Source organism: Corvus hawaiiensis, chromosome 9 (assembly GCF_020740725.1).
Source record: "Corvus hawaiiensis isolate bCorHaw1 chromosome 9, bCorHaw1.pri.cur, whole genome shotgun sequence".
NCBI lineage: Eukaryota > Metazoa > Chordata > Aves > Passeriformes > Corvidae > Corvus > Corvus hawaiiensis.
Window position 1 is genome coordinate 23,129,976 of NC_063221.1, and position 15,376 is coordinate 23,145,351.

A 15,376-nucleotide genomic window follows, 5' to 3' on the forward strand; every position below is an offset into this window, starting at 1 on the left:
TGCTTTCTTTGTTTTATGTGGAAGAGGATGTCAAAATCAACTCTGCTGGTTACTCTGTATTACGTGAGCACTCTACCTTAGCATGTATTGCGAACCCACTACAACAACCCCTTGGTCTATCTGGGTACAACTTGTAGGGAAACTGAGGCACCAACCCATCCTGTACCTTCTTCTAATGAATCCAGGAAGACAAAAGGGAAAAGACTGCCAAAAACTTCCAGAATCCCCTGTCTATTGGTTTTCCTTGGAAGTACATTTTTACTCAGCACTCCTTATTAAGTAAGAAAGGAAGGACAACTTGCTCTGCAGAAGGACAGAAAGGGCTGCTCCTTTAAGGCCTCTCCTCGATGCCCTTTCTCGTTGAGATGACTATCCTCAACTCCCTCCTCATCTCCCTCCCTTTGATTTAAGAGTTCCTCTCTTGGCCCTGACAGTAAGGTATTTCTGTCCCACAGATTATAACTCACTCTGGGCTATTATTCAACTCCCAAGCCCTGGCCCTGCTGCATTTAGTCCAAACATAATATCCTTCATGCATATATTATCTGTCTCCCTATTATCTGGAATCATTTCGGAATTAAATTTCAGTCCTGCAATATTGGCTTGAAGAGCGGCTCGCTTTATGGGCTAGTCAAAGGTTAGAATACCAATCAAAATAACACTGCCGATGCAGAGAGACATTTTAATATTCCAAAACCCGGTAATTGTAAAAGGACATAATATTTTTTCCCTGATTACCCCAAAGGCAACACATGTTAACAAGGCAAGGGAGAGAGTGAAAGAAATTTCAGAGTTCAGACAGCTGCACGACAGATTTAAAGGAGAAGTCATGGATGGCTGCTGTGCTCCAGCCCCGGAGAACGAGGGCTCCTCTGCCCGTGCCAGAGGTGCCGCATTCCCCAGGATGCTTCCCCCTCCGTTCCCAGACTCGTGATGTTCGTGCTGTCTGGAAGCCAGCAAGTCCCAAGCCAGGAGCCCTCCAGAGTGCTCTCACTGCAAGGGAACGGAGCAGCCAGAGCTGTGCAGGACCGATGGGCAAATATCATCACGATAGAAGAGACAGCCATGACTGGCTGGCCTTACCTGCACAGGCCACAGCACTGCCCCAAATTCCTGTCTGAACCAGAGCTGATGTTTTTAGGAAAAAACCCTTCCCTCCTGAGCTGGATAATCCACCACAGCCCTCGGTAAGTTGTTCCAATGGTTAATTACCCCACACTGTAAAGATCTGCGCCTGAATTACCTTGCTTTGGCTTCCAGGAACTGGAACTGCTTATGCTTTTGTCTGCTTCTGTGAAGGAACCTCTTGCCACGTCTTTAGATACTTGACAACTACCCTTCCCTGGTACCCTAAATGGCTCCCAGGGCTGTTACTGCATGGAGAGTGCTCCTTTGGTCTTGCAGTTCTCATCCAGTCTTCAAGTTTCCAGATTTCTGATGCAGATGGGACCCAATATCCCATACTGGTCAAACCAGACCCAAAGAAAGAAATGATCCAGCCCCTCTGCTCCTCCTCACCATTGCCTGTTTATAAATCCAACAACAGCTGCCTTCTGGATGCAGTACCTGCACGTTATCGAAAATGATTTTTATGTTTTCTTTCAGGGCATTGACAAAAGTGTTAAATACAAGAGGTCTGAGAAATAGATCCCTGTGGGACCCCACTAGGAAGATATGCACTCCATGATGATTATCCATTTACAATTAAATGCTAGGAGCTGTCAGTTTGCTCTTTCTTAATCAATGTAATGTGTGCCATGTTGATTTTGTATCACTCTTGTTTCTTAATCAAAATGTCATAAGGTACCAAGTCAAATGCCTTCCAGAAGTATATTACATTGACATGGTTACCTTTATCAACCAAACATGTATTCTCATAAAAAAAATATCAAGTTAGTTTGAAAAAGATCTAGTTTCCATAAATCCACATTGATTGGCATTATATTATCCTCTTTTCATTCTTTATTAATCAACTATGATATCTGGCTTTTCATTACTTTGCCCAGAATTAATGTCAAGATGATAGGGCTATAATTACTTCATCGGTCATCCCATTTGCCCTTCTAAATTACTGGTACAACATTAGCTTTCTTCCAGTCCTCTAGAACTTCCCCCTTGTTCAAAGACTTATTAATAGTCCAGGGCATCTCAGCCAGCTCTTTAAAACTCCTGTAAACCAGCTATGCAAAATGCCAACCAATTCACCACTTGACTTTGTCAGAAAACTCTGTTGTAACAGCAACCCTCTTGCTCAGCAACATGGCAACCTCTGCCTTTCTGTATATACGGAGAAAAGTATTTATTAAACACAGTCATTTTGCTGTTATAAGCAATTCCTTCCATTTCCTTTCAACTATGAACCAATGCCATTCCACAGACACTTTCCTTTCCTCATCTCCCTGAAAGAGATACCCTAACTCCCCTGAGTGCCAGAGTCACATTTCTCCTTGTGTTTCCTTTCACAACCTCTCCAATTTCTGCCCTCTGAGACTTTCCAAAGCCAAGAGCTTCACCAATGGGGTGAGGAGCCAAGCAAGCCCAGGCCCCACTGAAGAAAGGTATGCCAGGGTCTCAGAACTGGCATCCATGCTGCAAACCAGCAAAGCCCTGGGCACAGTTCTTTGCAGTTAGGAGGTAACATTTATTCATGTGCTTGATGCTCTGGCCATGAAGCACTTTGCCTGAGGACTCCTCCTCTGGCACTTCTAACCTTACCAGGCATTTTATATTCCCTGCAGCCAGTAACTCAATACACAGGAAATTGATAACAATCACTGTGAGTCCTCAAGAAGTTAGACCTCAAAAAAGCAACTTCCAGGTATACGGGTTAACACATAAACCATTTCTCACCCCTTTCAATGATCTTCATCCAATGCACTCAAGACACTTCAGCACCAAGTGCCTGAGAAGTACTCAGAGCCCCTCCTCCCACTCCAAAGGCAGAAGGAATTGTTAATTCAGAGAAACAGAAAGCTGTTAGCAAATCTTTGTTTGTTTAAGATGTGTTTATTTCTAGTAGCCAAATATTAACAAAAACATCCTATTACATGTTTCCTCTGACAGATTTCACAATGCAAGTAGGTGACCTTAAAACATTTGTGCATGTTTATTAACAGTTTACTTCCAAACAGGAATATCTACAGATCAATAAAGGCTGACCCTGGAAAAGGCCAGCTCTGTGCACAGCCATAGCACCCCAGCATGGTCACGTTGTGCTCCCCAAGGCTCTGTCAACTCTGTTTCATCATGCCCAGAGAAGGAAAGTTGCATTCCTTCACACACATCATTCAACTCTTGCTTTTCATAAAAACTCTCATGAATTTCAGGATGTCAAACCAAGACCAGTTTTCTGTCGCTCCTAAAGCAACCACTATTACTGTATCTAAAGACATGCTGCACCCTCTGAACAGAAATCAAAGATGGTCAAAGATGCCAGGGTAGCTGTGCAGAGAAAGGGACAGTTCTGTGATGGGTATGAAGATTGTCTTCTTTAAAAAAAAAAAAAGATATATATAATTTGAGAAACAAGGAAGAAAACAAACCCTTAGTGGATACATAAAACACTCCTCTCATCTTTTAAATGCAAAACATCCAGAGAATAAATGGAAGATCAGGATAGTGTACACATGTTAAGAATAACTTCCACAGCCAGTTCTAGAGTCACAGAGCCCACAAGTGCCTTTCTGCCAGCCCTCCAACAAGTTTTGCTGTGCTGGAAAAGACAATTGAGCAAGAATATGACCAAGGTCTCAAATCAAGAATAGCATGATGAAGAAGAACTAGAAACACATTTTCTTTCACACAATACAAGACCTACGCCCAAGAAAATGATCTGACAATAGGCTGAAAAGAAACAAAGGGACCTGCATCTTCACACAACTTAAGAGTACACAGAGGATAACTGATACATCATTAAATAGCAAAAATCATTGCTGCAGGATGCTGTAGAAACTGAAAGCATGAGCAGATTCAGAAAAGGGTGTACAAGTTTCTGGTAGACATGGTAAAAACAGTGGGTGCTAGATACAGTGGTCCAGGGACAGCTCTCAGCTCTTGAGGAGACAGTTGCTGGGAATCAGAGAAAGCTGACTCGAGCCATGCTCTCCCTGTTAGACCTGTGAGCATTGGCTACTGGTCTCTGGCATAAAGATAATCTGGGTTACATCTTTGGTCTGGCCATTTTGATACCCTCATCATCCTTCTAACGTTCTTCTTGCACAAGCTCATTGTAAGAAAATCTATCTTCACCCCTCTTCTTCCACCCCCTCCCTCCATCAAACCACTCTCCCTTCAGTGATGTGCTCCCCTCCCAGTGGTGCTGGCAACTCCTACTGCCTGCTGGCTTTCCCATTCCCAGGCTCTTGGACACCCTGTGATTGCAGGCACTGTGTCCTCAGCCTAACACACCACTGGTTCCAGCCCCTGGGGTGAGGATTCATCACAGGACCAGCCATGCTGCTAACTCAAGTGGGACCTGGAAAACAAACCACAGAGGCTCCTGAAAGAGCACAGGAAGCACAAATGAGAGCTGATCCTTGTGTTAGAATAAGCAGTAATGGATTTACCCAGGCTACCTGAGGATACTCTCAAGGCAGCAGCTTGGTTGCAGCTTGCTAGCTGCAGGAGCTTTCCTTTTTGCATAAATCTTGACCCATGGCCTCCTGCACTCTGCACATACTACTCCACTGTTGTCCCTCTCTCCTGACATGAAGCACTCTCTGTTATTTCCACCCTGAGCACCCAGCTCCAGTGATGTAGCTCTGGTTCTGCACCTCAGCCTTAACCCACGGGGCCTCTGCAGATCGACATGACAGGTACCTAAGGAGAACTGGCAGATGGGATGGTGGCTCTCTATTGAGATGGTTTAGGGGGATATCTGAAATGTTGCAGCATTCAAAGAAAGCCTCCTCTGCTTTCTGCTGCCCTCCCATAAGGCTGAGCTAATCGAAGTGAAGAACATGATAAACTCTCTGCCCCGAGTCAGCTCACACTGACAGCTCACTAGAGATACAAGATCGCTCAGTGACATTAAAAATGTCAGCAAACACCGATCAGGCTTGATGGAAGGGATGCATTAGCAGGCTGGGGGGGCACAGGGCAAGGTAAAACTTCAGCAAACATGGTCAAGTGCATAGGCAGCTTTCTTCCCCCACTCTCTCCTCCACAGAAGGCTTTATTACAGATCCCAAGACACAGTGGCCACCATTGCAGCAGTCAGATGTGGAGCTCACCACCACCTGAACGGCCAGATCAATCCAACAAGGTTTGCCTGAGGCAAAGCAAGCATGGCAGCTACCGGGGGCACTTCCTGTCTCCAGCTTGCCTGAGAGGGAGGTCTTGGAAATTGTGAAAGCTGCCTGCAGGCACAAGGTTCTCACCTCAACTGCTCCTGCAGCACAGCAGTGAAAAGGAAGTTTATTGGCAAATGAACTGAGAAAGACTCTCTCATCACTGCGGGAAGAAGATCTGCTGAGCTCTGGAGCATTCCACGCTCTGGCAGAGGGAGTCCAGACAAGGACTGTTTTTTAAAATGACACAAAACAGAGACAAAGAGGACCTGAACCTGTGTGTGCATGGGCAGAGGGAATCTGGAACGTATTTTGTTGCTACTGCACTACACATAGATACACAAACTTGTCTGTGTGTAATCCTACTTCAGCATTGCCTGGTAGTTGTAGCAGGAGCACCCTAATTCAGAAAGGTCCTCTTGTTATCACTGCTCATAAGCAGAGACTCAAAGGAGGTACAGCAGGTGCAGGTGGGCCATCCTGCAGGAAACTGCTCTCTGTCTCATGTGCCTGTTTTCTTGAGATCTGAAACATTCAAGTCTCTGCATTATCCATGACCTAAAAATCAACGGTTTCACACTCCAAGCCCCAGCCACCCCACAACACCTTCACTTACTTCATGGATCAGGTCAGAGGCAGACTCAGCCTAGGAAGTATTTCTAGGTCAGGAATGTGCTAGAGGGAGGGGGAAAAGGGGCCACCTGAGCTATGCAGGAAAGAATGGGGGGGGAGGGGGGGGGCAGTTGTTACCTGTCCACTCTTATCATCTTATCTGTTTTACACTGGGAGCTCAGTCAATAGAGACTGAGTCTCTGCTGGGTCTGTCTGCTTGGACAGAATCAGTTATCTAGGCTGGAAATCCTCTCTTGTGAAAACACACAGGCAGTTGCCCCACAAGCACCTGAAAGCAGTGTGTGGCATAGAAAGATCACCACCCTGGGGTAAGAGCAAGTCCCAGGGGAAGCAGCTCTTAGCCACAGGACAGGAGAGGTCTCTGCTCCCCTCTGCAACATGCGTCACTTCCCAGAGGGATGCAGGGTCCCTGGAACCATTCTGTGTCAGAGGGTGTCAGGTATTAAAGTGTCAGAAAAACTTCATTGTTTTTAAGGGACTAGAGGGGTTGGAAGAAGATCAGCATTTCTCTCTCACATTCCTGCATGATCTGAAGGAGGTTGAAACTTTACTTTCCAGTAACACATCTGCAGAGGAGGACAAACCAACCCACGTGCCCCCATCCTACATGCTCAACATGTGACCCTTTCAGGGAGCTGGGTAGGGGAACATTTCATTGCACCAACTTCCCTCCTGCTCCTGCATTTAGCTCTGTGCTTGGGACTTCATGGATGCTCAGCAGCCCTCAGCTTAGTATCACAGTATTTGCTGACATGCAATACATGAACGCTCATCTTGAAGAAGAGACACTTGCCTGGACATCTACATAATGATGAATCCCAGCTCCTAACACACTAAATCCAGGAGCCTTGAACTATGGGAAAGAGCCATAAGTCATTCATCCTGAGGCCCAAAGGAGGAGCATGGATGGATCAACCTACTTCTTAGCAAACATCACAGTACACAGGGATTTTTTTTTCGAGTATTATTATTCTGCAGCCATCAACCTGCTGGTTATATAGCTGCTATCCATTCACCGGAAGTTTAGTGAACTTCAAATGGCGATCATTAATGGTCACTGAACTGCAGAATGCCCCAATGTGCTTTCAGATTTCATTTACCAAGGACCAGCAATCAGCCAAAAGATTTGCTCTGACAGCAGGGAAATACAAGACCCTTTGACAAGTTCAGCCAGGAATGTGCTGCCAGCATCCCTTGTTAAGTTCATGTTCTACCCTATTTGACGGAACAGATCATGCAAATTGTCCTTCTGCGGCCGCTCAGCCTGTCACTCATGCTTCCATTTAAAACAATAAATAAATAAAAGAACAAAAGAAAAGACTGCAAGAACAACAAGCTGTTTATAAGCAAATTCTGCTTCCTGAGCCCCCTAATTACCAGGAAAAGGCGTAGAAACCCAAATAAAGCACTAAATTGGATGGGGGGAGGGAATCTTATTCATCTGAAGGTTTAACCAGGACGGCCACCCCAATTTCTCTTGTGCACAGACTGCAACCTCCTCCCTCACCCTGCTACTGCTTGTAATCACATTTGTTCTTTTCTTCCCACTTTGGTTTGTGACTTATGGCATCACCATGTTTTTCTGTGTAGATGGAACAGCTGTGCCAGGAGTCTTTGTGGATGCACAGCATGCTGCTCCTTAACCACCCAGGGAAGGTGTGGAGCAAAAGACAAGGCACCAGACCGTACTGAGTCCAAGGCATTGTGCTTAGCAAAGTGATCACTGATCTCTCAGGTGGATGCGCTGCTGAGACAGCTCCCTTTCCCCACACCACAAAGAGAAATGCTGATTTTTACATTGGAGTATTTCCACATTTATTAACCGGAATTTCATCTGATGGGAACCATGCTCCTAGGAGCCTTATATGGCTGCAAAACAAAACAGAGTCAGCAGTACCGGTGACAACACAACCTTCACTGAAAAGAGGTCTCACAGTGTCCCAATATTATGCAGAGGCATTGCACTGTGCCTGCCACAATGGGGTTCTCCCCAGCTGCAGAACACATCCCATCAAGTATAGTAAGACTCTATTAGAGGAGATACAATAGGGAGCTGGAGGACTCGCTCAGCCCAGCTTCTGAGAAAATAACTCATTTCAATGCAAAACAGCAGTAGTTATTAGACACCTCCTTAAAGAGGAAAAGTGAAGGACAAGGGGAGGAGGGAGACAGGGAGACAGGGAGACAGGGACTGTGGCAGTTTGCACAGAAGTACCTTTTTCAGATTAATCCACTGTTTGAAGTAATCAGCAACCGGCAGCCCTAAGTACTGGCATTGTCCTGGTAACCTATAAGAGAGAAGAGAGAGCAAGTTTGATTCAATCAGTGTCTTGACAACACAAACTCTGTTTTCTTAAGTGCATTTCGTTCAGAGATGGAAAAGACTGAGTCTGCTGTAACATCATGCTGCACATCAGAAACACCACAGCTCTTGGCAAAAAAATCTCATGAGAGTAAAGCTTGGCTTAAGACTTTTATACATCCAGCCACATCCAGGCTGCTGAAACCTTTTAGACTAAACATTTTGAACAGCAGTTGTGTACAAGTGCAGCACTCAGCTCTTCTCCACGCTGGCTAACACACAAAGATGACTGGAGTATCCAGGCTGGTTTTGGCTAAGCAAACCCATCACAAATCCCTGCAAAACCATCCTGCTCTGCCAGCAGCTTACAGGGCAGACAGAAGGACTGACAATTCACCTGTCATGCCCTGGTGCTTCTCCATTTGGCCTTTATGGTTAAAACATCAAAAGAGACATGAAGGAGGGAAGGAGGCATCAAAGCATTCATTTTTTGGGTAGCAGTGCTGTAGGGCTAAGAAAGCAGAGGCTGTTTTCCAAGCAGGTGCTTGGAAACAGGAGGAAGAGAGCAGACACAACTCTGAAGATACAAGTTGCTGCACAGTGTATCTCACTAGGGAGATACATCCCTGGCACAGCAGCCAGGGATGTGAGCACAGCAGCCAGAGCTATGAGCACACATATTTATCCTTTCCCTTCCTACAGCAAGCCGATGGAATAGGGCTCAAAACAAAACTGCACCGGTAAGGGAGGCAGATTGCCTGAAGTGACAGCAGCACCTCAGGAAAGCTGCTTTTCCCACACTGTGCCGATCCCAGTGAGTTTGCAGGGGAGCGAGAATGTGCCCCTCAGCTGGAGAATGCTGAGTCGCAAACAGTGTGGCTCCAGCCAAGCCTGTGCAGGGACATGAGTTATATGAGTTTTCTCTGGCCACTTTGATCTGATCAAGAGTAATTGATGGATCTTGTTCATTCACATACTGCCGAGCATGCCTGGGGCACTGGTCATGGGATCTTTAAGTGAAGCAAAGGAACATCCCAAATAAATATATCAACTAAATAAATGACTAAATTAGAGCTGTTTGTGCATGTTAAAAGTCACAACCCTAGAAATCGGCTTTTGCAAACAGAGAGAGGTGGGTAATCTCCCAAATTCCTCAAGCATATGGGGGTTGTAGGAGGAGATTGCAGGGGAGGAGGAAGAGCTACGAGTGCCAGCATCAGCTGCTCAAATATCTGAACACAGACCACTACCATGTCCAGGACAAAGCCTTCTCCTGCTCTCCAAGGAGGAAAGAGTGAATAGTCCGGACTAGACTGCAGACTCGAGACTGAAATATAGGAACAAACTCTGGATACAAGGTAAACACCCCAAGGTGCACCATCAGCATCCCAGGCAGTACTTGAGTGCTCAGCCCAGCTCCAATTCCTTTGGTGAATGGGAAAGCATCTCTCCAGACATTTCCCCAAGTAAGGAGATGAAGGAGCAACACAGATAATGCACTTGCAGATAATGTGAGACTCAGGGTAGTGCAGTACCAGAGCAGTCTGGTCTTGGTGACTCCTCCATTTCTATGCGAAGCAAAGGAAGGAAGCTGGGAAACATATCCAGAGGAATCTCCTGGGAGTATGTGGCCAACAGAGCCAGCACACACCGGGACCCACCTGTGTACCACCTTTGCCCTGCTTAGGCTAAGAAAGGAATAGACTTCCTGTGCCAAAGTCAAATGCCTGGTCCTGAGAAGATGCACGTGTGATGATTTAGGACCAATAATTTAAGTCATACAAACACATTTGAATAAGTATGTCCAGAGGAAGTTCTTTGAAAGCAGGAAGGCTGTCAAGAGAACGAGCCATGGCAGTGTGCAGTGCAAGCAGTGCAAGCTGACAGCACAGTCCCATCCCTGGGCACAGCTCATCTGATGCCACTGTGCTGAAATAAAGCACCTGGAGTCACTCCTCACAATTGCACAGCTGCCACAGAAACAGCAGCCTGGCCCATGCATTTTACAGCCATTACACAGATGTCCATGACATCCCTTAGTCAAACAGACCCGACCAGCCCCAATCAGCATGCTGAGAAAGCTCTTTCTCCAGGAAAGCTGCTTTTTGCTGGTGCCCAAATCAAGAAAGATCACAAGAAAAGGAACTATCTAAAACAAATAACTGGTCTAAATATAGGCACTTGATTAGGCCAACCTCTTTCAGATTGCTCACATTTAGCTAGACAGGATGATGACAGAAGTTAGCAAGAGTTAGAGGAAAAATTATCAATTCACCTTACATCTGGATAGGGCCCAGATGAAGTGAGTGCAGCATTGTTCTTGTTAGCCACAGGAATTGACAGCAAACCACCCAGTGCAATGAATGACATCTAAAGCACTGCCATCCCTGTGGGACCAAAAGGCCCAGCAAACTGGACAGCCTGGTTCTGTTTTCACCCTGAGACTGATGGCAGTGTGCCCTGGGCGCTGGACAGTGGGTCTTTAATTGGAGAAAATAAATGCTCCAAATAAATATGTCAACTAAATAAATGACGCATTTTTGCAAACAACTAACAACCCCAGAAACTGCCTGTGAAGCTGTGTGACCTCAGGACATTCCCCCTCCCCCTTGATGTCCCCTCATTTCTTGTCAGCAGCAGAGGGGCTTCAAGTTTTTCAAGCACCAGGAGACCAACATGTTATAACCTGGGCGGGCTGTTAGCAGCATGGACCAAAACATAAGTCTATCCCTGAGCTGGCAGATGCAGTCCTGGTGGCTCCAGGCCACTGGGGACACAGCCACTGAGCAAGGATTAGCACAGGATTCCTATATGGGTCTGGTCTAGTCTAAATATGCAGCACTCCTGGCATAGGGAACCAGAGGCTTTCACTGCACAGAACCTGGGTTTCCAGGTACCTACAGGGAGGAAAACACCCCTGCAACATCTTTTCCCAGCTCCAAGATTGTCACCTGTAGTGGTCCCCCCACTCTCCAGCCTGCTGACCAGGCAGGAGTTTTTCTATCATCTTTTCCAGGCTGGACTAAATAAGGCACATCTGTGGCTGTCCTGGGGAACAGAAATACCATGGCCTGTAAGGAAGCATGTCTATTTATCAGAGCCACCACTCACTTGAGCATTCACTTATTTGACAAATAAGCTCTTATACTCAGTATGGCTTCTTGATCTTGCCAGAGCCAAACTTGCGCACTGAGGGCAGCTTTGCCTCAGCAGAGAGCTCAGGATTCAGCCCTTCCTCAGGTAAGGGAGAAGAGAAATGATGGCACATTTTTCTGCATTCAGCATCCCATGATCCTTCCAGTTTTTGAATGAGGTCTAACTGGCTTCCCAAACACTAAAGCTCTCACTCCTTGGGAAGGAAGCTGGCTTTCAAAAACCACCCCATCAGCCAAACGCTGACTGCATTCAATACAGAATAAACTTGAAAATGGCTGTGGGATTTTCCAGCCTCCAATGCAGCTCTGGTGCTCTGTCGTCCCAGAAGCAGAGATGGGAGTGCATAACCTCTGCCTGCTCCCAAAATGCACATCCCCTTTGGGTGGAAGAGCAAGTGACATCAGGTAGCACACTCTCCTCCACCAGCTAAACAAGTCTAAGTCCTTCTTAGACCATGGTCAGTAGTGGCAACTCTGCACCATTTTCAGAGAGCTTTCACCACCCCAGGCTCTGATTTCCACCCAGCCCTGCTTCACTACCCTGCAGGGTAAATGGGGCCTGGAGATGAATGGGATGCAAATAGGAGGTGAGGTAACATGGCTGCATTTCTGCTGTGGAAGCCAGCTCTCTCCAAGGCGGCAAGAAGCGCACAGCTCGGCGGTGATAAACGGCCTTGCTTTAGTTATCACTTTCCTTAAGTTAAGGAGAGCAGCCTAGTGATGGATGGTCTGGAATTCGGTTATCAGGGAAGGCTGTCAGCCAGAGTTGCCTATCTCCACACACATTTAGCAGGGCGTCATTATGCGATGGCATGGAGTTAAAATATGACCAAGGGTATTGAAAGAAAAAGAACAGGATTAAAAAAAAAAAAAAGCAAATTGAGCAACAATAAAGGAGCACGAGGCAAGAACGTTATCATACTAGTGACACCTTTTATCTCAGTCTGGTTAGCTAAAGCAGGGCACAAATTGGTCCTTCCTCCACTATTGTATCCTCTTGTACAAACAGAGGCAGATAAAATGTGTCACCAGTGCGATAGCATATCAATTTAACCCTAATTATCTAGAGGGTCAAACGAAGAAATAGGGGTTTCTCATTTCAACAGGTCCCTCCATCTCTGCTCGGAGCCAACACATTAATATGGAAGGAGGAGGGGCAGCCATAATTGATTTCCATCACTCAGGTGGTTCTGGCGTATAAAAAATTAATGCTTGATTCTCCCAACTAATCAGAGCTGGTTAACGTCCATCTGCTTCTGGGTTCAGGATGTCAGGAGACAAAGAAATGGAGCCACTTGCTACACACAGGGTATATTGATACTGAGGCAGTTAAAAGAACAAGTTCCTCTATGGGAAGGTAAAGGGACATTAAATCTTGGGGTTTATAGACACGATCTTACCCTTCCAAAAAAATCTGTTCCCTGGAGACCTTGCGTTGTAAGAGATGCATAACATTTTGTGTCCTGGCCAACACCAGTGCATTGGGCTGCAAAGGAGAGGACTGACAGGCTCCTGCCCTGGAAATCCTTCACTGAAGAAGGAAGCTGCTTGGATACTGAAGCACATAACAGCACCATGGTCAAAGAGAGGAGCTGTCAAACCACCTCAGCCTGGCACCTTCGTTCAAAGCAAGGTTCGTCAACACTCTGGATCACGCAGTCCAGAGGTGCTGCTCTGTTTTGATGTAGAGTGGGATGTCAGCCCCACACACCACTCAAGGGGCCAGAGGAGCCCACCTGCTCTTGCTTTCCACCAGATAAGCCCTTGCCAGGTGACTGCACCCCACTCTCACCAAGCACACACAGTGCTGTCTCTCTCTGCCCCCCATCAGTGCAGGACAAACCACATTGCATGGCTGTACTTAATATTCTCAAGCAGCAGCTGTGGAAATACTGTACATCTGGAGAGGGTCTGAACAGCCCTGGGCTTTCGCAGAAACCCTGAGACAGGTCCCATCTCCCTCCCTCTTTGCTTTCCTTCCACCCTCTCAGTTCTCTCAACCACCCCCAAACTTGTCACAGTGCAACAAGCCTATGAGCCACACATCAGCTTTAAATATCAGCATGCATGAAGCAGGGACATGAGAGCAGGGAAGTGGGAACAGACAGAGCAAGCCTCCATCGCCTGTCAGGTAACACTAATGAATTTCAACACCAGCAGCCATTGCCTCAGACGGGCTGGTGAGAGGAGACAGAGTTACAGCGAGAAGCCTTTGCAGGAGCAGCCTGCCTTTTTTCAAAGCCCCCTCTGTTAATAAATGTCATTGTTGAGCAGGCTGCAGCAGTCCTCAAGCCGGGATGGCGTGGGCTGGGGGAGAGACAGGCAACTGACAGCACTTAGGATGCCTGGACAGCACAGCCTTTTCTTCTGCTGCTTCCCCAGAGAAGCAAGAGTCAGGAAAAGGAAGAAGATGGGACATTGCTATTGCCATAAAGCTGTCTTCCATTAAGGCCCCCAGTACTCAAAAACCAAACCTCCACAAGGAGCCACAAGTGCAACGCCAATACCCTCCAGTCTGGTTCACCGGGATGGATGGAGGCTCTACAGCGAACAGTCCTGGAATGGGCAGAGGGATGTAGAGATATCCAGGCACACTGCCTGCATTCCTGACAGCAGCAAAGGGTTACAGAGCAGTCGGTCCCTTTGCTAACACAAATGCATTCCCGAGGCAGCACAGGAAGAAGCATCCAGCACAGGGCACTATATGGCAACCGCACCGATGCACAACATGAAGGTCAATGCAAGTCTTCTTTACAAATGTCAACCTGTCATCTCTGGATATTAATGAGGGCTGACCAGCAGCTAAAATGCATCCATGCTCCATTAGTAATAAGAGAGAGACAATGCAGGAGAAGAGCACACACCATGGCACATGGAGGCACCAGTGGGTCTGCAGGGCCTGGGGAGGTGTGGTGATGCACAACATAACTTAGGCCACTCCAGATGCCCAGGAAAGAAAGCAGTTGCCACACAAACCCTTTCACTGGAGTGTGCATTATCTTTGCCCACCAATCTTTAATTGGATTAGTGTAATGAGGCCAAAAACACAGGCTAAGCAGCAAGGCTAATACCTGGCACTTTCAGATCTTCTTTCTTTTTCTGTGATGCCAATTCTGGACAGAGCTGTGTTCTCTCTCTACCAGACATATTCCTGCCTAGGAAGCCTAAAAGACAAACTGCACGCCTCAACACTCGGGACTCATAGCAGCATTGGCTGAAATATCTGAACACCCATCCCATGCTAACAGCATGATCCTTATTCTCGAAATTTTTGCTGGGTACTAAGAAATTTGGGAGAACCTCAAGACCCTTGCTTTCCAAGCCACTAGCCAGAGAATGGAAACGGTATTATCCCAGACTGCAGCCAGAGCAATGTATACACTAGGGACATAATTCTGCCACAAAAAGCACATAGGGCAAGTGGCTTGTCGTGACTTGCTCGTCCTGCAAAGCACTGTGTGCCTTCCACTGCCATCAACCTTAATGAAACATGAAGGCATTTAACACCAAGCAAGATCTGGCCCTTTTATGGGTATCTGTCTGTGCGTCAGCAAGATGCTGGCAGAGATGCTATCTCAACATTAAGAGCAAGGCTGTAACACAGCAGGTATTCAGCCTCCAACAGAAGATGTTCATCAACAATTGCACACACATGATGCTACAATAAATCTATGTGCTACTTCTTAACAGCTTCTCTTAAAAAGATTCATAGCTCTATTTACTGGGCCTGATTCTACTGCTAGGCATGTAGGAGTAAATCTAGAGTTACTCTCCCTGGAGTTTGTAAACAGCCAGGGATAGTAGGATCAGAACTGAGCTTTTTGATTTTTAAATAAGTACTTAATTACCATGCAGGAAACCAGAGCTTACTGGCTCCATGGTTCAGCCGAGATGAGAAGCGCAGCAGGCAGAAGATTCACACTGTTCCAGATTGGTGGAGGGATAGAGCAAATGCTCTCACCATCCCTTCCAGACATGGAGAACGACTAGGGTGACTT

At 46.6% G+C, this 15,376-nt stretch overlaps 1 protein-coding gene across 2 annotated transcripts in view; it reads right to left on the reverse strand.

Annotated features, from left to right (window-relative positions):
* ERI3 (ERI1 exoribonuclease family member 3) overlaps nucleotides 1-15,376 on the reverse strand; it is a 130,500-nt gene that overhangs the window by 70,797 nt on the left and 44,327 nt on the right. For both annotated transcript variants that reach the window (XM_048313661.1, XM_048313663.1), the window contains exon 6: nucleotides 8,137-8,209. In XM_048313661.1, the coding sequence (XP_048169618.1) occupies nucleotides 8,137-8,209 (73 nt within the window). The remainder of the gene's footprint in view (nucleotides 1-8,136; nucleotides 8,210-15,376) is intronic.